This window comes from Choristoneura fumiferana, chromosome 20 (genome assembly GCF_025370935.1).
Source record: "Choristoneura fumiferana chromosome 20, NRCan_CFum_1, whole genome shotgun sequence".
Taxonomy (NCBI): domain Eukaryota; kingdom Metazoa; phylum Arthropoda; class Insecta; order Lepidoptera; family Tortricidae; genus Choristoneura; species Choristoneura fumiferana.
In genome coordinates, this window is record NC_133491.1 from 15,314,329 (window position 1) to 15,341,005 (window position 26,677).

The following is a 26,677-nucleotide window of genomic DNA, read 5'->3' on the forward strand; positions in this document are numbered from 1 at the left end:
GTAATAGTTGTCACGTGACGATTACAATAAAAAATGGCAAATCCTCCGAATCTAAGTAATACAAATAAATACAAGCAGCCGAGAGAATGTATAGCAGTGGTGTGGTGCTAATACGAATCCCCCGTAGTTGCCAAAATAGTTGACAGTATAAAAATTATTGTAACGGTGTGTGTTACTGAGAGGTGTTACATCTAGAGAAATACTTAACTCACGCTTCTCTCAATGTACGGTTTGCTCTGCTACCTACTGATGTATATATCAAAGTCAAAGTCAAAATATCTTTATTTAATTTAGGCTATAACAAGCACTTATCACCACTTATGAATGTCGAAAAAAAATCTACCACCGGTTCGGAAAAACCTCTGTTGAGAAGAATCCGGCAAGAAACTCCACTAAATATATTTTTTTAAACAGATTTACAATATTATTAAATGATATCTATTTGTCAAAAGTATTTAACACAACTTTATTTTTAACACTGTAGGTTCGCTATTTGAAAGGCATCAGCATCATTATCACCATCAGATCATCATCAATATATCATAATGAATATATTTAAGTCTAGCTCTTGTCGGTGGATTAATCGCCATTCTGTACACCCCTCTCGCCCCTAACGCGTTGACCTCCTAAATTTACTAAGCGAGAAAAGACTGTTGTTAAGAAAGATTGAGAATAGAAGAGGGATTATGCTGGGGCATTTGATACGACAAGATAATTACATAAGAACAATAATTGAAAGGAAAATAGAGGGAGAAGAGGCAGGGGAAGACCGAGACGTGCGTTTATGGATCAAGACAAAGAGATGGTCAATCTAATGTCGTTGTATGGTATGCCACCTAAAATGCGCCGATGACGTTTCACATACTTGCGTTATCCACTTTAATATAGATCCGTCACGTCCGTGACTAAAACAGCTTAGATTAAAGACTAACCTGCTGAGAGCACCCTGTATTGGTAAGTAGACATTCATAATATTTTCTGCTTTATAATAAGTACCTTTTTTCGAAATTATAAATGTCGAACCTAAAAATTAAATTGAAAATTGAGCGGCTCGAAGGACCAATTCACACTGGATCAAATGACTGACACTGAGGTTCGTTTAATCCCGTCGCACCTAAGTGTTTAAATTTGTTTGGATAGTATTAAAAACCATAAGAACAGAACTCGACATTATTTAGTCATGTTTATTAGTTTTAAAGCAAAAAAATATAATTTTCAGAAGTGGCAGAAGAACCGGCGGAAGAGGAAGAAGAAGAAGACTGCGAGGAATAAAATATATAAAACAGCTGCCTAATTATTTAATTGCCATTAATTTGTTTTTGTTTTTATAGTTGTTAATATTGTTAAGTATTTTTAAGTTTTTATAATCACATTAAAACCTTCTTCTTAGACTGTTTTGATTTTTAGCTCTGAATAAGTTAATCATTCGTAGTGCATAGCGCACTTTGTAAATGCTAAACGTAATGTCAAATTTCCGTTTACGTTTCAATTTACGCAGTAAGAATATTGAGAACTTTGATAACTAGTTTTCCAGATCAAATCAAACACAAAAGTACTTATCTCGCATATTTCATGATTGACTTTAAAAGGTAAGTTAATAAATATCAAAAAGGTACTAAATAAAAAATAAATTAATTAATGGATTGAAGTAACTTAATCAATCATTCTGATTTGATTATTTGCAAATTCGTGATTAGCGAATAACGTAGAACGAACATATTAAAATGTCAAATGTCAGTGTCAAATCTTGAAACTAACCTTTCAAAACGCAAACTTATCGCGTAGCACATGATATTTTTTTTATTTTAAGTATATTAAATAATCATGTCGGTTGTTAAAAAGAAGAAGCATGTTTCCAAGAAGAATAAGAAGGCGTGGCGCAAGCACTGTGATATACGTGACGTTGAGGACTTTTTAGAAGACCAGAGACTCGAAGAAAGATTGGGGTAAGGTTATGTTTACGTGGTTTTTGTTGTAAATATCAAGAATGATTTTTCTTATGATAAATGAAATTAGCTGCAATTGATAATGTAGACTTTTAAGAATGAAACCCCAGTACTAATTGACTTTTAATTAATTATAAATCATATTCAAAATCAATCCAAAACCGTATTCCTATCATATTCCATGACATTCTAATGATAAAACTCTTTTAGTAATCATTCGAGATTGATATGATGTCTTTCTGAATTAATACATTTGCGCAATATTATTTTGCCATCACGCTGCGCTAAATGATGTTATCCGCTGGTCTCTTGCTATAATCGATGTGCCGGCAATTTTAGACTAAACTAAAATAAATAAGTAAACTAAAATAAATTTGATAAAGAAAATGTTTGTAAAAACTGATGTCCAAACATTTTTTGTAGTAAATTTGAAGCTAAACCTGATGCAGAGTTGTTCGTTGTTGATACGGGTGGTGAAGAAGTGAAAGTCGAAGAAGAGAAGCTTTCGGCCAAGCAACGGAAGCGGGCTAAGCTGGCTGAGCCCCCCAAATGCTACCAAATACTACTGCCCTCCTCTAAGGTAACTTCAACTCGCACTTTGCCAATACTTCTTTCAATGTATCTCAAAATCAGTATAATTAAATAAAGGAACATCCCCTAAAATATAAAATCTGATTCCAGGTTCCAGATCCAAATGCAAAGCGTAACCACGTGAACCCAGCAGGTACCAAGCCCACGGCCCTCAGTAAGCTCACAGAGAAACGTCGCCTCGAGAAGGGATCGTTCGAGAGAAAGATGCAGCTGGCCAAGAAGAACAGGAAAGTAGCATTGAATTTGAAGAAAAAGAATAAGATGACTCGGCAGAACTTTGGCTTGGATCTCTGGGGGCAGGACTGTGAGTATTGTTGTCTTCAATTAATGGTTGTATATTTCACTTGAGAGTAATTTTAGGTACTTATCAATAAAAAAATTATAACTTTGGGTAAACTACATAGTTATGGCCACTTAAGGGTTTTTACTTAGATAATTGAGTAATCATGTGATTTCATAAATCAAAAATTTAAAATAGTGAAAATTAGCTGCACAAAAAATACGCTTTTGGGAAAGCGTACACAAATCTAGATAGATAGTGTACAAAACTTCGATTAAACATTTGTCGACGATTCCAATAAACCCTCCAGGACTCCCTAGAGAGTAAAAGTAATTCATGAAAAAGGTTTCAAATTTTGTTTTTTTAGCTAGACTAAGGCTACGTACGCTGATTTGAGCGCGCCGTCTCTTTCTCAAGCAATACTTTCAATAGAGATGGCATGCTAAAACTTCGTGGCTCACCGCATAGTGCGTACATAGCCTTAGAAAAGTTCAATAATTTCGGCCTAATGTTTTCCAGTACCTGAAGCCAAAGGTATCCCCTCAACCCTGGTGGACGACTTCATATCTCCAGAAGCACAGCTGCACAATGTTCTCCCAGAACGAAGACTCCGTCCCAAGCCGCCACTGGCCACAACTGTCACTAGGAAGGCTGTTGATATACCACATCCTGGTATCAGTTATAATCCATCATTTAAGGTTAGCATGACTTGTCCCATTTGTTGTTGGAATGTGCTCGGAACTCAGACTTGAGGAGAAGGGTACTTGGGGTTTGGGCCCCATGCACAATGGCCAGGTCAATTGTTGGCTCTCAGAGCCAACATCTGACAAAGCCATTTGCATTTACCAATTTTTTAATATGTCCCTTGCGTAGGAAAAATTAACGAGCACCCATGAGGCTGACATGATCACCTGGAGTGTTCAAAGCCTCAAAAAAAAAACGAGAAAAAAAAAATAGCATGCTAAATAATACAAGATTTTTTACCCCACTGCCTGACGAAGGATGGATATGTTTTTGAGTGTATTTATACGTACCTACATATGTCTTTATTTCTTTGGTCCTCACTGTAGCCTAAACAGCCTGATGGTTTTCAACATATGAGGTATTCTCAATCCTTTTAGGAATAAGGACATCAAATACAGGTGTTTGGATGGCACGGGCTTGTTTAATGGAGGTGTAAATGTAATTCTATGTCGACCGCTTTCAGAAGAAGCGATGCTGATTTACAGATTCATTAGACAGGCCTTTGCATCCAGAGATGTGGTTTCAGTGCAAGAGAGAGCATAATATCTATAGTGTGGTGTATGAGAGGCTCCTCATGAGGCTGACATAGTCACATTTGATGTACTAAAGCCTCGTTAAAATATTAACTAAAAAAAAAAAAAAATAGCTAGGGACAATTCTTAACAATTTATCGGGTCTCAAAGTAAAGTTTTTATTATTTACAACACATGAAATATAATTAAATAGATAGATACACACACAAATGTGCAACAGTTGAGAAAAAGAACCAATGTTTATATTTTTCATACACAATATCTGCCCCGAGCATGGATCAAACCAGAGATTTTCCCGCAACCAATGATTTTCTGCCTTTACCAGATCATCCATGTTATATATTTTTATTTATTTATTAAGCCTCTTTATTCAGATGCAAACATAGAAAATACTTAAATCATAATACATATATATTTTTTCCCCATTCAGTCTTCAGCATCTGTGTGCCTGTTGGCAAAGGCCTCCCCCAGCAGTCTCCAATCCCTCTCGCATGCAGCTACTCTCGCCCATGTTCTGCCAGCCGCTCCGGCTATTTCGTCTTCCCAGCGACGAAATTGCCTTCCCATGGAGGATGTTATATATATAATATTATAAATGCGAAAGTGTGTGTGTTTGTATGTTTGTCCGTCTTTGAAATGGTGCGACGTGATTTTTGGCATGGATATAGTTTATGGGCCAGAGAGTGACATAGGCTACTTTTTATCCCAGAAAATATCCCATCCCCTTCCCGTCACCGAACGACTAGGCGCGGCGAGTGGTTTGACCCTCCAGGCAGCAGTTTGCCTTTCTTTAATTATGCGGACGGCTAAAGAGTGAAACTCTGCCGAGGTCAGTTTTACCGGAACGCTATAATCTGGACATCTTTAAGGTCAAAGTGAACAGACACCTTCTAGACAAACGTGTACCATCTTAGGCCTCATCTTCGCCTTCCATCAAGCGAAATTGAGGCCAAACATAAGCCTATTTTTTATAAAAAAACACAGTTTCCGAGGGATATATATAACCGAATTCCACGTATATGTTAATAAGATACCAAATAACTGACACCATTTTCTCGCAGGAGCATCAAGAGTTACTCCAAGAGGTGGTGGCGCACGAGCAGAAGATCATGAAGCGCGGGGAGCGCCTCCACCGGCGGACCACCGGCATGTTCAGCAGAGTCACGCAGCAGGAGAACGAGGTAATCAACGAACTAAAACTACTGATGTGCCAAAGGAAACTTTCCAAAATTGCGGAATTTTTCATGTAGGAAAAGTTCGGAAACTTTTCTCAATTTTTTAAGGGGATTGAAACTTTCCGTTTCTTTAATTTAAATTTCCTGTATTTCTTGTGAATATTTTCCGAAATTTCCGAGTACTTTTCCAACTTTTTTGAAACTTTCCGCAACTTGCATATCTGTGACTAAAACAATTTATTTCGCGACCTTGTGACAACTATATGGAAGAAATGCGTGTTAATGCAGTTCTTCCACCTCCACACTGTAAAAATATAAACAAATCACACAAACCCATCTATCACCACTACCAAACTACACTGACGCGTTTCGAACTCAACCAGAGCTCATCTTCAGAGCAACACAACCATACATCATGCTACCAGATGTTAGAAGGTACTCAAGGTAGTCAACGCCAGCATCATCGAATTATAAACAATTTCCTTGCTCACCCGCGACCTTATGATAGCTATAGCTACTAAATCTCCAAGCTGTAAGGACACATGACACAAACCCAACTAATACCACCACACTACGCTGACGCGTTTCGAACTCAACTAGAGCTCATTATCAGAGCAACACAATCGTTCACCATGCTATCAGATTTTAGACTCAAGGCCGGATTTAGGGGAAGACATCCGGGGCCGTCACGTGTGTCCCCCCACAATAGAGACTTCGTAATTTTTTTTTTAATTCCGACAAGTAAACACTGGTAAACAACTTTTCCTTTGATATTTTTTTTCGACGAAGGGTTCGTGCGCGAGTCCGACTCGCGCTTGGCCAGTTTTTTATGTTATGTAGGAAACGAGCAGGCGGGTAACCTGATGGAACAATCACCATCTCTTTCTCTTTATTCCATGAACTCTGTTCTTCAGAACCAATGGCGTGAAGATATGAAGCTGAACGAGCCGAGTAAACCCGAGGAAGAGTCCGCCTCGGACTCTGAGTACCGCGCCGTGAATCCTCCCGTACAGAACAAGAAGAAGGATCACAAGGCCAGAAGGAAACAGAGGGAGCGGCTGGTGGAGAAGGAGAGGTTGAAACGGGAGAAGATTGATAAGAAGAAGATTACGGATATTTACAAGTAAGTGTACAGCGTGTATTGTTGATATAACCTCAAACTGTAACCAGACGTATCTAAGTGGTGTGAGCCAATATTAAAACAAATTGTTAATTTAGAATACAATAAAAGAACAAAAAAACAAGCAAAGAAACAAGTAAATTGACAAGTAAGTGTATATGACAGCCAACAGATACTTTGATTATTTTATTTTCTATTTACTTTGCTGTATATTGCTGGCAGTTATAATTTTGCTAGAAAGTTAACAAAGTCTGAATTTTAGTTTATTCATTAAATTAATGTCATGGTTTAGTTACAGAAATACGTTACGTTAACCCTCCCTTAAAAAAGCCTGGCTGCCAGTAGCACACTGTATACGTAAGCGTTTATTTATTTCTTTATTTTTACCTCTGTCAAAATCACCAAGTATGGATTTCGGGCTGTAAACAGGCCTGCAACAGTAACTTTGAAGGCTATTTTAAGGAACACAGGGCACAATCTAAATATCTTGTAAACTTGACATACTTTTACCATGAGGGAGTAAGCAAATACAGCGAGAAGAGAGCGAAACAGCGAGCGTTGCTGGCTGAGACAGCTACACCTTCCCTCAACGCTCATAAAGCGCACAAGAAGGAGCCTGAGTTCGTTGACCCCGCCATGCTCAGTGGGAATTTGACAAGACTCAGTACTAACAGTGAGTATCATCATCCCAGCCTATATACGTCCCACTGCAGGGCACAGGCCTCCCCTCAGAATGAGAAGGCTTGGGCAGTAGTTCCCACGCGGGCCCAGTGCGGATTGGGAACTTCACACACACCATTGAATTGCTTCGCAGGTTTGTACAGGTTTCCTCACGATGTTTTCCATCACCGTAAAGCTCGTGGTAAATTTCAAATGTAATTCCGCACATGAATTTCGAAAAACTCAGAGGTGCGAGCCGGGGTTTGAACCCACGATCCTCTGCTTGAGAGGCCATAGGTCAAACCACTCGGCCACCACGGCTTCAGTGAGTAAAAAGATATATTTGTAGTTTATTGAATAAGGCCCGCGATCTTAACCAGGTCGTCGCTCCATCTTGTTAGAGGCCTACCGACAGCTCGTCTCCCGGTCCGCGGACGCCATTCGAGAACCTTCTGACCCCATCGACCATCAGTCCTGCGAGCAATATGCTCCGCCCACTTCAGTTTCGCAATTCTTCGGGCTATGGTCGGTAACCTTAGTTCTACTGCGGATATCCTGGTTAAGATCGCGGGATCGCGGTGGATGCGGAAAGCACAAGTCCGGTCTGAGTGGAGAGCCTTGGGGCAGGCCTATGTCCAGCAGTGGACGTCTTACGGCTGACATGATGATGAATAAGGCCTTACTTTGTGGAGGTCGATCTTACGCTAACTACATACATACGTCTATGTGACAATGCATGTTCATGCAGTTCCTCCACCTCTACAGTGCACTGTAAGAACACTCATAAGTCGCTCATACAAACTTAACTAAAGTACAATTCAATAGAATCTGTCAATTTTCTACATATTTAAGACACCCTATCGTGGGCACACTTGATTATATATGTCCCTGTTGTTGCAATTATCATCTAAAAGGAATCAAAAAAGAATAATAGTCACATCACAAAGCCTCAGGCAGCCCGATGTTTATATTAGTAGGCTGGAAGTGTCTACAGGATTGTCAGATTCTATTAAATTGGAGTTTACGTATCACATCCACGACAATACACTGACGTGTTTCGAACTCAACCAGAACTCACCCTCAGAGGAACACCGTTGCTTGGTAAGATTGTTATGTACGGGAAACAAGGTCTCTAGTGACCTATGACCTTTCATACAGAGGGTCATGGGTTCGACCCTAGTTTCGCACCTCTGTCTTTTATGAATTTCACCCTTTTTATTGTATTTCCAGCAAACCTCTTGCGCGATCGCTTCGAGTCCCTCCAGCACCGCGGCGCCCTCGCCGCCTCTAAGCTCATGATGAAGAAGAAAAGGAAGCTCAAGAGCTATTTCAAGGCCGGCCACAAGGTCACTGACCAGGAGATCGAGAAGTATATTAATAAGAAAAAGTGAAATAAGTGGCTGAATAAAGGGTATTTTACTGTATTTTTTTCTTTTATTCATTGGTACTGTACTTTCATGGTCATATTTTTTACTAATTAGCTGAAGACTGATGTAGTGTTAGAGTTCCTCATCTTCTACCAGATAACTGAATGATGCTTCTGGCATTTTTACAGAAATGATTAGGTACAAACGTCCGAACAATGACCTAGGTTCGTTACCATTTTACAAGCTTTTATTTAGTTTTACCTGTTGTCTGTCTGCAGTAAAATCTTGCAAGTTATTGCAAGAATTGCGTGTTAATGCAGTAAATCTGCTAGTGACATCCTGGTAGTCCCGCCAGGATCTTCTCCGCAGGACGGAACTCTTTAGCGGTTAATGGCATCGACTTGAAATTTGGTATGTGAATGTAGTTTGGGTGACAATGCAAGTAAAGTTGAAAAAAGTAAAGTCGACAAAAAAAGCTTGTATTAAAAATGAAATTTTTACTCAAAACTTAATTCTGTTTCAATGCGGTGTTTCGCATTATTTTGATGGCCTTTCAAGACAGGTTCTTAGATTTTATTTACCACCAATGTCATTAGAGATTTATTATTAATCTGCTTCTGTAAATTTCTTTTAAATTACTAAATCGACTTCAATGTGGTTTTTTGCACTTATGTTTTCATCATAACTTATCATTTATTTTGGTGTTTCTTTTAATATAAGATTTATAGACCAGGTTTATTCTCAATCATGTCAATCATAAATCATAAATTAAAACTAGAATGTGTCCATATAGCCCAAAGATAAAAAAGAACAATATTTGTTACATTGATTATAGAATTAAAAAACAAATGCATCTATTTTTGTGTTAGTGTTATGTTTATACAGGTGTTCATAATTTATCAATAAGCCAGGGACACATTGTATAGTTTGTTCTTGTAATTGGAATGAAAAGCAGAATATTTTGTATAAAATTTACTATAAAAATGCTTAACACACATTACACCCTAAAATAGTCTACTTAGAGTATTTTGACAATAAAATCAAATTGGCAGTGTAACAATAGCTTAACTAGATTAAAATAGGTAACTCAGTAGGTTGTCAGGTCGCCCCTAAAAGGGGACGACCCAAGCTGTCCTGAATAAAAAATAAGTCTATAAAATCATTTATAATACACAACATAATAAGTTAACTAGTTTTATTAACTAAGGCAACGAACCAATCACCATTTTCAATAATAATTTCAATTTGCAGTACTTAATTATCACTGAAACAGATGATTAAAAAAAAATTGAGCCTGAAATTTCTATCTACAAAATCACAATTTATTTAGGGATAATGAATTACAAATTTATACAAATTTCTGTACACCGATTCTCAACAAAAAGCTGATGCGTCCCTAAATTCTTTCCAATAATAACTTAATTTGAAGTTGTATCAACCCCATCTAGCGGCGATCGTGTAAAGCGATCTTAATAGTTCCAACGCTCGCGTATCGGCGGGGGTTTTTGCTTCATCGGGTGCCACCCTAGCTTCTGCAATAGGGCTGTCTGCTAACGAAGCTTTTGTAGCTTTTTGTTCAACTGGATTAGTTCTCACTAAGAACTTTTTGACACCCCTGCGACTCGCTGGCGTAGTTCTGGAATTTACTGTAGTTTCTGTGTAAGCTTCTGTAGTAGTCTTCACATTTTCTGTAGTCGATGGGCTTGATAAAGCATTGATGGACGTAGGATCGAAGTTGATGCTCTTTCCTCTTCTTTCAAATTGCTTTGGCCTGATTTCTTCTAGAGCGGATAATTTGTCGCTTCTCTTGTATTGAGTTGTCCTGATTTCGACATCGGCTGCTGTGGGTGGCAAATCGGTAACTCCTTCTTCCTTTGCAATTTCATCCATATCTTTTTGCGATACCGCCATAAGAGCTTCAAGGAGCGCTTTCTTTGAGGCCTCAGCGGTAGTGTTATGATCGTCATCACAGGTTTGGACCAATAATAGAATCAGTCTCCTTACTGTTTTTGATTTAGTCTTCTTCATTACATTCATGAGTTTTTCAGTGGTAGTTGCGTTCATTCCACCCATGATTTCCTTAGCCTTTTCTACTACTGTATCAGCAATTGTTGTGATGTCTTGCGCAGGTTCTGTTGAAGTGGGGTCCTTGACTAATCTGCCCACTCTCTCTTCATTTCTATTTCTTGGAGTAGTCAACTCAATAGATACTGAAGACGAGAAATCCTGTTCGCTGACTCTGGTTTCTGTTGCTGGTGTAGTGAATGTATTTTGTGCCCATGCATTAGTTTGACTGGCTAGTTGAGATATTCCCTGTTCAGGTCCCGTTGGACTGAGACCATCGTTCAAAGTAATAGGGTCTATTATGGTGCTTTGCCAGTTTTCGAATGTGGTTGGCCAGGTGAATTCCGTCTTATCACTACCAGGCGAAGTGAATATACTGGACACGGGAGATACTGTAGAAGCAGATTCTTCTTCTTTAATTGTGGTGCTAGGTTGTGCTGTAGTTTGTACTGTTGTCGTTGCAATGTCAGGCAAAGTAGGTGCTTCTAGTTCTTCCGAAGGTTTCCTGACGGTGGTCTTGGTATCGTCCAAATTAATTTGTTTGCCTTGACGAATGTTATTTTGTGGCGTCACGAAGGACTGGCTGTGAGCTCTTTGCAGTTCTTCTTCATTTTCTAACTCAATGCTACTGTCGCCTGATGTGAAGTATACAGTTGTGGTATCAGGTAGAGCTGTGGTCGTCTTCAACTTTTTACTTTCAAAAACGTTATCGGATGCTGTTATGGGTGGTAATGTAGCGTCTGCGTCGACACCCCAAGCAGATGGTAGGTTTGTTATTTCGACATATTCGTTCAGAGGTTTAGCATTTGAAGAGACGACGTCTTTGCCATACGGCGAATTGTTAGAGTTGTTCTGGAACCCACCGTACCTTTGTTCCAAGTAGCTGTCCTCGGTAGTAGTAAATGAAATTTCACTGTTGTTAGATGCTAAAGTGTTGACGTTAGCTGCCACTGTGTTAGTGAATGAGAAAGGAGTGGTTGAACGCGCAATAGGAGTAGAGGCAGTAGTGTAAGACGCTGATATTCTTCCACAGCATCTAAATGGATTCCTGGATGTGATTGGACCAGCGGTAGTTGATATATACTCAGTACTTATCGTATTGGGTGTTGTCACAGCTTCATCAGTTGTTGTTGGGTAATCGGTAGCAATATTTAACGCTTTACCGTCTCGTAATGAAGCGAATGGAGGTCTAACTTTATTATCATCAGAGAAACCTAAAATCTCATCGTCTTCTTCGTTTACAGTCGTTGTTGGCTCAGTATTATAAGAATCTTCAGTCGTCGATAGCATATCACCAAATGATGGATGAGTCGGTCTGATATCAGATAGTACTTTCCTGAATTGTATAGGGTCTTGTAAGTAAGCTGACAGCGCGTGTGTAAAAACTTGAGCCAACTCTCTAATTTGTGGAGATGTAGCTAGAGGGTTTTGACTTTGTTGCACAGCTAAATCATCAGCTAATTCATTGTATGTACCGTTAGGATCGAGTTTGATTTCTTCTAATAGCCCAGAAGTATCTGTTCCGTGATTGAAAAGCTTGCTGTATTTATTGATAGTGTGTTGGCTGAACAGTGCTGGTAAAGCTTCTTCCATAGCTTCGTAGTCTTCAAATGCTGCTGTGCTAACGTCGCTGGTTTCCTCGGGGGGTGTTGTGGTCGAAAGGTTATCTAACGCCGTTGCGTAGTAGATTGCTAACGTATGCAAGGTTTTTGGTGTAAGCGATGGTGGTACCACAAGGCCTGGACGGTTAGGGAGGTCACCGTAATATTTCTCAGTGTTGGTTGTTGGAATTGTTGCTTCAGTTGGGCTGGGGCTTTCGAGGTTCAGCTTCCTCATCAACCTTTCTCTTCTCTCTTGGTAGGACGGCTCAGTGGTTACCTGATTGAAATTGGTACTCGTGTATGTGTTGAATCTATCATCGGTAGTTTCACCATTGTATTGATTCCTAGTGGTCTGTGGAATTTTGGTAACAGATTCGTAGCTATTTCTAGTTTCAATGGTGACCTTGTTTCCTACGTTTTGGTTGTATTGATCGCTTCTATCTGTGAATTGGGTGACTTTTTCCGTTGTAGTGGCCGCCAGAGTTTTGTTTCGTTCTCTTTCAAGGAAGTCCTTCAGTGATGATACTCCAGGTCTCGTGTAAGGTTCTCGTCGTTCGGTCAAAGTGCTGGAGTAACTCTTTGTGTACGGCAACAAGGTTGGTCGTTTTGTAGTTACAGTTACTTCCTTTGTGACTTGGTTCAAGTTTTTATCTCTGAAGTCATACAAGGTAGTCAAAGTGGGATTGTTTTTCGGTTTATTGTTAGTTTTTGGGACCACATTTGGCGTGTAAACTGGGTACGGGCGGTAGTTCTTATTATTATAATCCTGCAGGTATTGTCTATTTTTGTTGTTTGTAAACGACGCAGATTCAGCCGCTACTTGCATTTCTTTCAGATTGTTATAGTCACCAGCAGCGGTATCAGTTCTGTAGGTAGATGAGTCAGTGTAAGTAGGCAGAGTGGTCCTAGCGGGCGTATTCCCAAAGTTGTTAGCTATCAACTGAACGAGATTCCTTCTTCGCTTCTCAAAGCTTGTCGTCGCTTCAGTTTTAAGTGTTGGATTGATATCTGCAAACAGCGCGTGGAAGCTTCTGGCTGTAGCTTTGGGAGGTTCAGTTTGGAGTCTCTGTCTATGCCTCAACAGTCTTTCCGTCGTGCTTGGTACATTGACGGACGATCTTCTGGATTCGGCTCGCACGTTGGAGTCCACGATCTGGAGGTCAGCGTTCTTGCTAAGGCTTTGGGTGATCTTCTGGGATTTCTTCTGCTCGTTGGAGTAATATTCGGCGCTGGACTCGTAGAGCGCAGGCGCGGAGGCACAGTCCACCTTGAACCACCAGTCACAGATGAGGTGCGACTGGCTGAAGATGGTGCCGTTAGGGCAGAGGAAGGAGATCTTGCGGGATGTGTCGCAGATGTGGAATACCTGGAACCAAGACAAGTCAATGCTTTTAATTTGGTTGGAAATTGATCACGTTTTGTTTAGTTTGTGGCTTGGTAATTTGATTTAAGTTTTCCCAATTAAATAAATTGGTATGTAGGTATTGTAGGTGTTTGTTACCCTTGTGTACGTATAACTCTAAGTGGAATAAAAATTAGTGCAACGCAATGATAAGTTGACGGCAAGATGTCTACAAACAGAAGTTACGAAGATCTAACACAGTGAAATTACATTTGAAATTTACCATGAGTTTAACGGAGAAGGGAAGCATCGTGAGGAAACCTGCACATATTTGCGAAGAAATTTAATGGTGTGTGTGAAATTCCCAATCTGCACTGGGCCCGAATGGGAACTATGTCCCAAGCCCTCTTAATCTGAGAGAAGGCGTGTGCTCATCAGTAGGACGTTTATAGGCCGCGATGATGACGAATGATGATGATGATAGTCATCGTATAGTTACCTGGCAATCGGTCTCCAGGTCAGCGTAGTAGCCGGTGGGCACATTCTTGCAATTGAACCCAGTGTTCGGGATGGTCGGGAACGCCGGGAAGTCCACGCCTGCTTTGCCAATTACACCTGGAAATGATAAGAATATTTATACATGAGACTGCGAGTAGTTGATTTGAATGATGTTAATTATAAATATCCAGCTTTTATAACTTCCATAGGTTTTCTTGTCACTACAACTTAAGTGTATTTGCATTGTTATTCAAACTACATATTCATATCAAATGTCAGGCTGATTCGATTACCACATGTATGCCAAATTCACCCTGTAAAATTTGACCTTAACAAACATGCAAATATACATTGCAAGTTAAGTCTTCTCCTGTGGGAGGTTGGACAACATCATGGCGATTCTGATTTTGGAGGGCGCTGCAAGGTAAGTAAGAGTTGGTAAAATAGACGCTGTCAGTGACAACGGCTTATCCGAAGTTTTCTAGATCGTTTCGAGGACGTGAGGGTAGTTTCCTAAAAGCCGTTTTCTGGTGGAGTTAGGGGTGTATTTCTTTTTAATGATGTTACCTTGATGCTCTACCTCATCCAAGTCGGGTTGGCTGTCGGCGGGTATCAGTCGCTTTACGAGGGTCCTCCCGTCCCGGTGGTATCCGTTCATTTCGCAAACTCTAAATTTGTACATATTTCAGGATTTATTTCAGGGCCATCGTGTAGAAAACCCTTTAGATTAGTTTAGGTTTTTTTTATAAAAAGAAAATAAATCAGGTTGCCAAACGTCCGGAGAAGCCTATTTCTGAGTTCTACAACTATCAATGAACGCTGTCTGGAACAGCATCGTACCTGGAGTTTTATCTTTGAGGCTCTGACAGTAGTTTTATAAAAGCCGCCTTATGGTGGAGTTAGGGGTGTATTTTTTTCAATGATGTTCCTACCTTGATGCTCCACTACATCCAAGTCGGGCTGACTGTCGGCTGGTATGAGTCGCTTCACGAGGGTTCTCCCCTCGTGGTGTTCGAAACCAGCCGCCCCCATCGCCTGCGCGAGCGCAGTCAGAGTTTCCGCGCTCGGTGCCACTGACGGCAACACTGCGCGCGCCGTGTCCTGAAAAGATTAATGAAAATTTTGATATACCTAATGCTATAGTTAGGTTAGGTAATAATTAATTATTATAATTATATCGTATTCATGCAATATCTAAGACAATAATAGTAAACGTATATGCCAGTGATAAGTAAATTTGTTAGAAAATCAAAAATACGCCAAAGAATTACGCTTGCAGAAGTTGAAGTTGGGAACCATTGTACGTCCCACAACTGGGGCAGACTTGGCCTGTTAATCAGCAATTTTAACAGTTACGACCAAATAATATTGCTTTACCTTTCTCCGTTGAGCCCGTCGGGCCCCGTCGCAGCTGGCAGCTGTAAAAATAAAAAAAGCAAATAAATCAATTGCATCTTGGTAAGCTCTAAGATAAATAGGCTGAGATGATGATGAAAATAGCTTAGAAAAGTTTAATATGGACGTGATAGCCGCGGTCTATTTGTTTGTCCTCTCAAGCAAGAGGATCGTCGGTTTAAAGTCGGGCTCACTCAAATATTATCTATATCTATCAACAATACAAATCATTACAATAAGTTTACAAAAAGAAATGCAGGATACGTGTACGTCAAAGTAGGTGATTTGATTTTTCAGAACTTCTACTCTACAATTACCTACATGTGCGAAATCACATTCAACATTTACCACGAGTTGTACGAAGAAAAAAGTAGAAGGTGAATGCCCAATCAACCTTAGATTTGAGAACGGCCAGATTGTAGAGATAAGGGAACATAGACGCAGACAGGGCATTACACTCCTCAGCTGTCCGGACAATAAAGGACAAGCGAAAACGCTTTGATGATGGCAATGAAAGACAACACTACTAACGAGTGCTTTATAATGTTGCGTCTACATGACAGATGTACCGCCTACAATCATACAATACCTAGACTGTCCCCTGAGGCTAGACTAAGCTCAGACAATGCGAGGCATTTATTAAGATAAACACGACAATGACATACAGATTGACAATAACATAAAGATTAGAACAAAGGATGTACCGACAGACAGCGAAAGTGTCACGATTCAGGATGAGTCAAACAGGTACATTTACACTTTCAAATCACGACTGGCATGTTCTGTTACAGTTCTCATGAGAACATAAAAATTAAATGCCCTGTCGACAGATTTCCTTAATAGTAGGATCCTATCACTCGACGGTACCATTCTAAAGACGTCTGAATTTGAAATACAATACAAGTCTTTTAAGTCGCCACACCTTAACAGTGGTCGTAATGGATGAGGATCAGTAGTGAACTTCCATGACGAGTTTTTTGGGAAAATGGTTTTTTGAAAATTGTACCCATGCGAATCCGGGGCCGGTAGCTAGTTATTAATAAATAGTCAGTTCTGGGCTCCAACGATTCCCCTCCCTTACACCCCATCATATGTTTTCCTTAAACTGCTTATACCGCTATAACTTTAAACTGTGTCCAACTTTGATCGGCTGCATCTTTTTTTTTATCAAGTAGTTGGTGAACGATCATGCGGGTCACCTAATGGTAAGTGATCACCGCCACCCATTGGACACCTGCAGCATTATTATTATTGACTGCGGGTGCGTTGCATGCCTAAAAGGGGGCTAATGGGGGTTAGTTAAGCCTCCGGATCTCCCACTCACCGTACGAAACACAGTAGCAAACTACTATTCACGTCATTCGTCTATGTCCATAGTGTGGGTGTGGCGACATTGGACACCTGCATTGAAATGCCTGCAGCCTCCGGATCTCCCACTCACCGTATGCAGCCTGCAAGTACTTAATCTCCGTTAATATTGACCTTTTAGCAATATAGGTAAACTTCATTGGTCGTAGGATGTCCACTGTTGGACTTATGTGTTATAGCTTATGCTTCTCCCATAGAACTCCAGTTACTTCGGTTGGAAGCGGCTTGAGTCCACGGTGAACCCGCGGCTTTGACCAGGTCATCAGTCTAGCACGTTGGTGGACGAATACTTTTTTTTATTCGACTGGAAGACAAACGAGCAAGTGGGTCTCCTGGTGGTAAGAGATCACCCACGCCCATAAACATCTGCAACACCAGGGGTATTGCAGATGCGTTGCCAACCTAGAGGCCTAAGATAATACCTCAAGTGCCAGTAATTTCACCGGCTGTCTTACTCTCCACGCCAAATCACAACAGTGCAAGCACTGCTGCTTCATGGCAGTATTAGCGAGCAAGATGCTGGTAGCAATCCGGGCGGACCTTGCTAAAGGTCCTACCACCTGCAAATACTTACAAACTTAACGTTGTATTTCAATGCCAAATAGATGTTACCTTCATTTTGATTCACATTCATTGCTGAGAAACCTGCGTACTACACAGCCCCGCCTACATTAAGCTCGACCTCCGAACTTTCTAAAGCCATCGCTGTTCACAACTCATCTACAACCATCAATGCGTAACAAAGATTTAATCGCGCAAAATAATGAACGCGCATAACATGAGCTTTCTAAAGCTTTGTGAGGACATTGTCATGGAGCTCTGGGGCTTTCAAAGCCGGGGGTCGCGACCCCTGTCAGAAGTGTCATTGGAAGCAAATATAGTGACAAGTGCTTTGTACGTGCCATTGTGCGTTAAAAGGCAAGGTGTGTAGTAAAAAAATAAATCAAATTCAAATGCTGCAATTGCTGGAGAGAGCTGTCGGTAGGCCTCCAACGAGATGGAGCGACGACCTGGTTAAGATCGCGGGATCGCGGTGGATGCGGAAAGCACAAGACCGCAGGGCCGTCTTTCACCTATTAAAGGCCCTGGGCACAACATTGCTGCATCCGGTCAGCCTGATTTTCAGATGAGAGTGGAGTAGCTATCGGTTATCGTTTGGTAATGAAGTAGGGACTAGGTGGCCCCAATGCATCGCGGGTGGGCACGTGCCCAGTGTGCCCAGTGGGGGAGAAGGGTCTGCAAGACCGGTCCGAGTGGAGAGCCTTGGGGAGGCCTATGGCCAGCAGTGGACGTCTTTCGGATGATGTGATGATGATGATTCCGGAGGTTATCGAAATCTCACTTAGTGGCTGTTTCACCATCCATTGATTAGTGTTAACTGACGGTTAAATGTGATGCCGTCGCTATTTGTTTTGTTCGAATAGTCAGAGACGGCATCACATTTAACCGTCAGTCAACACTAATCAATGGATGGTGAAACAGCCCCTTAGTCTTGTGCAATACTTTACGGAAATGCATTGTCATCTATGTACCTAAGGGCTTACGCTAGCTGGCGCAGGTGCACTGCGCGGGCGCACGCCTGCGGGCGCGGGTGCACGTAAAGTCCGTCGCACGCGACTTGCGGCTCATACTATTTTTTTTAATAGGCGTCCACAGGCTCCTGTTCGTGATGACTAACTTTCAAACCTTTATAACTCAAAAAGTTGTTTAGGTCACTATACTTGGTTTGGATAGGTATTTAAATGTAAACAAATTTTTGCTGCCTGATTTGGTACATTAAAGGATTTTAAACATTTTACTTATCTATCATTATAATACAAACTAGACTATAGGTGCTTGGTTTGGATAGGCATTTAACTAAATGTAAACAAACTTCAGCTGCTAGATTTGGTAGATGTATTTTAAACATTTTACTTAGGTATCTATCATTGTAATACAAACTAGACTAGTGTATGTCAACACAAAAATGTAAATCTTTCGACAGTTTAATGGGGGAATTCCAATATTTAAGACACCATTTGAGGTTGTTTTGTATACATTTAGTTAAATACCTATCCAAATCAATTTTATTATAGACACGTTTATTTATTTATTTTGGGTATCAACAGCAATACAGTACATTATTTTTATTGGCAAATAAAGGTATTGTTTTTTTTCTTTTTGTGGAACTTTCAAATGTTACAGTTACCTATATTAGAAGTCGCTATATATACGTATATCAATATATAATACACCCAACATAAGCTTTTGAAGCGTTTTTGTCTATGGTAGATCTAGCAATGTCAATGTCGTGCCAAAACCGGAATAAAAAGACGCGTGCGAGGCGGGTTTTATGACATAGACAAAAGACGATCATTAAATGGCGGATTAGTTTGCATACCTATTCATGCGCACGCGACGAAACTATATCCTACTTCCTATTGTGGGCAATATTATAGGAATTAAAGTTGGAGACACTGTTCAAAAGGACTGTCATGCTTAATGTCATAAATATTATCTCTAAAAGAACATGGCTTACTCTTACTAACTGGCTGACTTAGGATTTTATTTATTTATTTAATAATATAAAGTCTGTAATATTAAGTATGTGTCTATTCATTTAATTTTATATATAAAGTCACATTTGATTTCAATAATTTAAAATAACCACTTAAAATAAAAAAAGTGTGCACTGATTTTTATTTATTTTTACTCGTTATGCAATTCATTATATACTGATTGAACATGTACTTATACCGATTGAAATTATGCATTTCGTTTATATGAAAAGCAAAAATTAGACCAATTTTCGTTACCTATGCGAATCATTACACGCCTAGTTAAATGATTTCCGTTCTATTGGTCATACGCTAGTTGACTATCAGCAATCAAGCGAAAGTTGCGTCGTGTCTGTAATTATAACATATTATCTATTGTTTGAACTATATGTAACATTACGGTCATCTCATTATTGATCGCCTTTTGTTTCAGATCATCTCGACGGCCTCCCATTGGTTCAGCTAATGGGTACCATGTATTGATCGATTCGGTGATTTAATTGGATTACGTATTGATTTTGGAAATAATTCGGTTACGAAATTGAGTGCGTATACAATAGTCGTATGTCAATCTTCGATTTTTATTAGTTATACAAATAATAATGTAAGTAACAGCCTGTAAACCTATGTTGGAAAAATACATTTACCACAACATTCCTCTGCGAAGAATTCGTTTTTTTAATTATTATTATTATATTATTATATTTAGCCTATAACTGTGTCCCACTGCTGGGCAAAGGCCTCTCCTCTTGACTTCCACATCTCCCTATCCAGAGCTATATTTGGTTTTTTAATATCCCTCATAAATAAATTATGCCTTCTTCGAGGATAAAACTATCTTAGGTATGTTCTTTCCCGGGACCCAAACTATCTTCACACGTTTCATCTAAATCGGTTAGTATTGTATAATTGAGTAATAAACTTTCTTATGTACATAATATTAGTACCTAATGTAATAAATAATACATTCATAATGTGACTGAATAACTGACATACAATGGACAGGCTAAACTAAACGTAACAGTCTAAAGCAATTATATTCGATTTCGTCTTATCTCATATACGTCTATCTCCTTTAGTAATAAAACAGTATTAGTTGTCTTACAATTGGATCAACTAAAATGGTTGACTGGCAGAGATCCCATCAGGAATAAGTCCGCCTTTGTACTTAGCACTTTTTTTTAAACCTTTTGTATTTTCTTTCTATACCATAAAGAGTACCCTATACCTAAACAAACAAACTAAAGGCACATAATAGATAATAGTCTAAAGGGAACAAAATAAACTGCTAAGTCATTGTGAAAAACGGAAATGAAATGACATTAAAGATCTATTACTCTCCAGTCTCCAAGCAATTTTATTCCCAAGTCATTGGGTCATGCAATACAACTCATTACGTTACATTATGCTATTGTCAATTTCCAATTTCTTACCTATCGATATTACATAACTGCTGTGACATTTCTTTATGTCAAATCCAGTGTCATTTGACATTTGAAACGTCATCAATCAACCAGTAGTCAAGAAAGTCTCTCAAACAGATGTCAAATGCAATTCGCACAACTATAGAGGGAGACAGATGCACGACCTCTGGGCACGCGTCGGATAATGAGCTGTCAAATTTGTCAACATGTCGAAATTTTGACAGTTCGCGGAGGTTATTGCGATGGGGTGCTAATTGGGTTGCGTTGGGTAAGAGAGTGGGTTTGTGGGTCAATTAATGAGTAATTATTTAGATGATAATGTGAGATGTTTTGACAATGGACGATTGTGAATTAATTATTATTAAAAATTGATAAAAAATCGTGGCTTCAATATTTTGGACTCCGTAGATTTGTTTTCTCGGTTCAAATTGCAATAGCTGATTCAACTGCACAGTACAACCAGAATGTTAATATCGCTCGGGACTCGTCGGCTTTCTTCGTTTTCCTGAATATTCAATAAATAAGAAAGAAAATATTTTTTGTTTAGAGTTCCAAATGACATTAGAAAACTAGTTTAAATATACTTTTTTTTTAATCTACCGTACAAGAAATTTAGCACACACATTAATTTCTGTGACAATATAAATACCTATGCCATATTATATTGTTATAGGAAATCAATGATGTTTATCTGTTTTCTGTTTGTGTGTGCATGTGTTTTGAAAAATAAAGTCTTATCTCATATTATCTTATCTTAATGCGTGAGATATATGGTGATAATTTGAGGAGGCTCTGATGATAGAGTTAAGAGTTGGAAAATGGAACTCTCCAACCGTTCATAATAACCCCCTCGTCTTCAATACTCAATACTCAATATTTTATTGCTTTTTTTTATTGTCTTTGGCTCACTATAGCTGATTGTTTTATATGTAATCGCTTAAATTAACGTTTCTTAAGTAAATGTTATGTTTTATACGAGTACTTATTAATTTATGTAACTGCATGTTTGGTCTGATTGACTAAATAATCAACACACAGCCAAAACTACTGAGCTGGAATGTTCGAAAGCTGATGGGCTAAGGACTCAATGCAATGCAATGCAATGAGGCTATCGTTTTTCGTCTTTCTAGATGGCGCCACTGTTTAAGTGTGGCATTCAAAGTCTGTTATTACGGGCGTGAAACAAAGTTTAGATTAAAATCATATTTAATACACCTTAAAACCGTACCATAAAAATATCGAGCAACCACAGTGTTGAGTAGTCCCGTTTTGTTCGGAAAAAGGGAGGACAAAGTATCCGAAAGATAACTGTCTCAAAACACAGACATTCTTTGCCCCATTGCTAATTGTCATAATTAATTTAATGCAAAAAAATCCAAAATTATTCTAATTATAAATAAACCCGCGTAGCTCACCTAAAAACTATGAGATTTAACATTTCGGAGACCCTACACTAGCGCCTCTAGCGGCGAATTCATACGCGATAGCCCTCATTCGAGAAATGTGTTGGTCATGAACCAGTAGAAACGCATAATTTAGCTATCCTCGCTCTGTTTTCACTAGAGCTGCGCTGACCGAAGATAATTGAAGTTTTTCTATTGGTCAATTACAAACATACCTAAGTACATATTTCTCAGATGGTCGCTGGGCCGAAAGGTTCTCGATTGTAGAACGCGGATCGGCAAGCGCAACATAGGACGTCCACCAACGATATGGACGGATGACCTGGTTAAAGTCGCGGGTTCACGGTGGATGCAAACCGCTTCCAACCGAGGCGAGGTCTATGGGGGAGGCCTATGTCCAACAGTGTACGTCCTATGGCTGATATGAAGATGATTTTTATCGCAGCCTAGTAACTGAAGTGATAAGGGTTCCGTTTTTGGCCACTGACGTACAGAATCTTATAAATGTCTAGTGGTGAAAAATTGGCTATTAACGCATGTTATGCCAGCCAAGCCAATATCGTTTCGTAACGTGATAAAATTATGTCAGACACTGCCGCGTGGTCTGCGGTTGTAATGTTATGTGGCATTCAGGGAAGCTATAAAAATAATAAGGAATTGTACGGCATATGAACGAGTTTTAACAATTGCTAGTCTATACCCGCAGCTTCCTACATGTAAAGCATTTAATTGATTTTATTTTTAATGATTACGTTATTTCATATTATTGTTGATGAAGATGTAATGTAGTACACAAATTATGGGTAACTATTTATCTGAAATATATTATATATAATTAGGGTTCCGTACCCACAGGGTAATAACGGACTATTACTGTATTTCATGAACCGTGATAGCTAGGCAGTTAAAATTTTCACAGATAATGTATTTCTGTTGCCGCTATAATAAAAAACACTAAAAACAACCACGATCCGCCTGCCCCCCCATACCATAAAAAAATATATATTTAAGGGGGGCTCACATACAACAAACGTGATTTTTTGCTCGATATTAATAACGGCAACAGGAAGACGCTTGGCATATTAATAGAATATTAAGACGTATATTCACTTTAAAAAAAAATAAAAAAAAAAATATTTAAGGAGGGCTCCCATACAAAAAACTTGTTTTTTTGCTAATGTCTAATGTTGTACGGAACCCTTCGTGCGCGAGTCCGACTCGCACTTGGCCGTTTTTTTATTTAATATAAGATCTGACAGTCGAATGGAAATTCCGGGATTTTAGTAAACTCTCATAAGAATTGAGCAGTTTCCGGGCAAAAAACTGTATTTTGTATTGCATTTAATCCAAACTTTTTGTCATTTATTTGACATTGTCATTTTATTTTGCACGGATATCTAATTGTATTTCTTATTATAAGTGGGAGGCAGTGACGCTGTGATAAAAAGTGTCGCACGGGGTGACGTCACGGGCAGCTTTAACTATATCTTCATCATATTTTAAGGTCACGCGTTCGTTCCCTGTCGCGGCAGATATTTGTATGTGTTCTTTTACTGCATGCCCAGACCATATAGAGTTTAGTATATTTATGTATCATTGGTGGTAGATTTTTTTAACATTCATAAGTGCTTGTTATAGCCTAAATTGAATAAAGATATTTTGACTTTGACTTTGATTCCGTGAGTCACAGATGGTTCTGACAGAATATCTGCGCTGCAGGCGCCTAACGCCCCAGCATTATGCTGAGACAGCGGCCGTTTCACTTTTGAGGGACACACAAATTAATGTCTTCTTTCTTTCTTTTTCTTATATAATTATAGTGACAAAATATTAAACGTAAACACGAATTACTAAACATAACAAAATTATATCTCTGATAAAGTTGGTCAAGTCGGGTAAACGTGACGAAACGCGATCATTAGCCGTGGACCAATCCATGGATCACAATAATCATGGATGCGCCGGCGTCGATACCGACGCGTTGCGACATTGCCGGCGATTTTGTCGCTTGCGCATAGCTATGATCTTATTTTGATATAACATTCGGGAAGATATGGCTATTCGATCGATGGAATTTCGATATAACTGTATATATTAAACGATCGAGTAGCCCCGGGGTTAAAGAACCTGACTACGAAGAAAGCTTGAGGTCCCGGGCTCGATCCCCGGTCGGGGTAAATATTTGTATGAATAACTCAAATGTTTGTTCTCGACTTTTGGATATTAAAAGTATGCATCTAGCTTTATAAGTATGTTTATCCTTTCCTAGTACCTACAATCTTGGTTTAGTTTATTTCGTTATATTTATTTATTTATTTGTTAGAATCAGATCTAGCACCTATGCGACCTAGCACCAATCTAGCACCGCCCGCTTTAAGCGATTTTTTTTCTACGAACGACTAAAGTTTGGAACCAGCTTCCTGGGACAGTATTTCCGGAGCTGTACAACTTAGCGATCTCTAAAAAACGAGCCTATCAGTCTCTCAAAGGGCCGGCAACGCACCTGTGATACCCCTCGTGTTGGCAGGTGTCCATGGGCGGCGGTGATTGCTTCCCATCAGGTGACCCGTATGCTCGTTTTTCCCCGTATAAGAATAATAATTAAAAGTTCAACCGCCATGATTAGAGACAATGAAATTTGTCGCATGTTTTTATGCGACGTGATATTCGCAATTTTTGGGTGTTTTTACGGTTTTTTTGTAAAATCCCGGATTTTCTATACAACTAATAAACCTGATGGTTTACGCGTACGAAGCCACGGGTAAGGACTCGTATGTCACTAATATTATAGATACGAAAGTTTGTAAGTCTGTTTGTTACCCATGCACGTGTACTTAGATGAAATTCGGTATATACCTAGTAAGTTTGAGTCCCGAGTTTTTTTTTATTCGACTGGATGGCAAACGAGCAAGTGGATCTCCTGATGGTAAGAGATCACCACCGCCCATAAACATCTGCCACACCATATTGCAGAGCGTTGCCAACCTAGAGGCCTAAGATGGAATACCTCAAGTGCCAATAATTTCACCGGCTGTCTCACTCTCCACACCGAAACACAACAGTGCAAGCACTGCTGTTTTACGGCAGAATTAGCGAGCAAGATGGTGGTAACAATCCGGGCGGACCTTGCACATGGTTCTACCACCTGCAAAATCAGTCAGTCAGTCAAAGAGTCTAGTTTAAGGAATAAAAGTGACTCACTCATTGCTAGTAATGTGAATATCAGCACAGCCCACGTCATCTCGGAACTTGACCACTTTCGCCTCATAGTCATCTGAAACAACGAATACAATTAATTAATCATCACCGTCATCATAGTTAGTCGAAAGACGTCCACAGCTGGACGCCTAAAGCTTTGGTTTCCTAGGATTACCAGTGCCGTCATGTAATAATAATAATAATAATAATAAAATCTTTATTCAATAAGACAAAATTGCACAAGAGAGGAATGAACAATTACAGAGAAAAAGACAACTTAGGTTAAACATAGTACAATTAAATAAGTTGAATCCTGACTCACAAACTAGGCAAGGCCCGTATCTTGCAAGTCAGTGTTCGTCACGTATGCGAGCTAATAGAGTAATACTACGTATATCCAAGTAGCTACTAAGTAAACTGAAACATTTTTATTAAGAAAAGGAAAAATTAATAATTAATAAAATTATGTGTGTGTGTGTGTGTGTGTGTGTGTGTATGGCGTATGTAGCGGCCGTGATGGGGCGGGGACTTTGTTTATGTGGACGGAATGGCGCGGTTACCTAGAGAGCGGTGACAATTGCCGCTCTCAAGGAAACCGCGCCATTTTGTTTACATGGACAGCGTTCTGGTGACGTCATTCACCGCTTTGTTGCGGCCGCTGTGCGACGGCGCCGCTTATCCTAAACCCGGCTTATGGGCAACAAAGAACGCCACAATGACCGCTCCTGCGCTACCGACATCTATCGGACTCCTGCGACCTTTAGGCTCCGTTCCCACCAGAGATGTGTGAGGATATGTTGCGAGGAATGTGATTTCATGAAGCAATAGAAAGAACAACGTGAGTGACCAACTGCAATCAGTCCATCAATATGGATAACCTAACCAACAAAAATTTGGAAGACCCCCGACTTTGTCACTTCAAAGTTCGATATCTCAAAAACGGCTGAATCGATTTTGATGAAACATGTCTAAAAACCATTGCTAAAAAATCGGCTTTCAAATGAAAAAAATCGCATTCAAATCGGTTTACCCGTTTAAGAGCTACGGTGCCACAGACAGACAGACAACCAGCGGTCAAACTTATAACACCCCTCTTTTTGCGAGAGAAGAAGAAAGAAACGACAGACAGATTTGACATACGAGCAAGTGGGTCTCGTGATGGTAAGAGATCACCACCGCCCATAAACATCTGCAATACTAGGGGTATTGTAGATGCGTTGCCATTCTAGAGGCCTAAGATGGAATTCCTCAAGTGCCAGTAATTTCACCGGTTGTCTCATTCTCCACGCCGAAACACAACAGTGCAAGCACTGCTGCTTCACGGCAGGATTAGCGAGCAAGATGGTGGTAGCAATCCGGGCCGACCTTGCACAAGGTCCTACCACCTGCAAAAATCATAATTCATCTTCATAATTTTTGGTTGAAAAAATA

At 39.6% G+C, this 26,677-nt stretch overlaps 2 protein-coding genes across 2 annotated transcripts in view; one reads left to right on the top strand and one right to left on the bottom strand.

Annotated features, from left to right (window-relative positions):
* Window positions 1-1,743: 1,743 nt before the first annotated feature.
* LOC141439448 (ribosome biogenesis protein NOP53) lies at window positions 1,744-8,473 on the top strand. Its single transcript, XM_074103734.1, is given in 8 exon segments — window positions 1,744-1,946; window positions 2,370-2,526; window positions 2,628-2,841; window positions 3,337-3,515; window positions 5,156-5,275; window positions 6,184-6,405; window positions 6,906-7,062; window positions 8,280-8,473. Coding segments are annotated over 8 exon segments (1,332 nt in total). The 5' UTR covers window positions 1,744-1,824; the 3' UTR covers window positions 8,441-8,473.
* Window positions 8,474-9,373: 900 nt separating this feature from the next.
* The window catches only part of LOC141439446 (uncharacterized), a 95,970-nt gene continuing 78,666 nt past the window's right edge, over window positions 9,374-26,677 (bottom strand). Inside the window, exons 4-8 of the mRNA XM_074103732.1 lie at window positions 25,250-25,322; window positions 15,299-15,339; window positions 14,854-15,022; window positions 13,923-14,038; window positions 9,374-13,447 (exon numbers count right to left, since the gene is read on the bottom strand). Coding sequence (XP_073959833.1) covers window positions 9,851-13,447; window positions 13,923-14,038; window positions 14,854-15,022; window positions 15,299-15,339; window positions 25,250-25,322 — 3,996 coding nt within the window. The 3' untranslated portion in view covers window positions 9,374-9,850. The remainder of the gene's footprint in view (window positions 13,448-13,922; window positions 14,039-14,853; window positions 15,023-15,298; window positions 15,340-25,249; window positions 25,323-26,677) is intronic.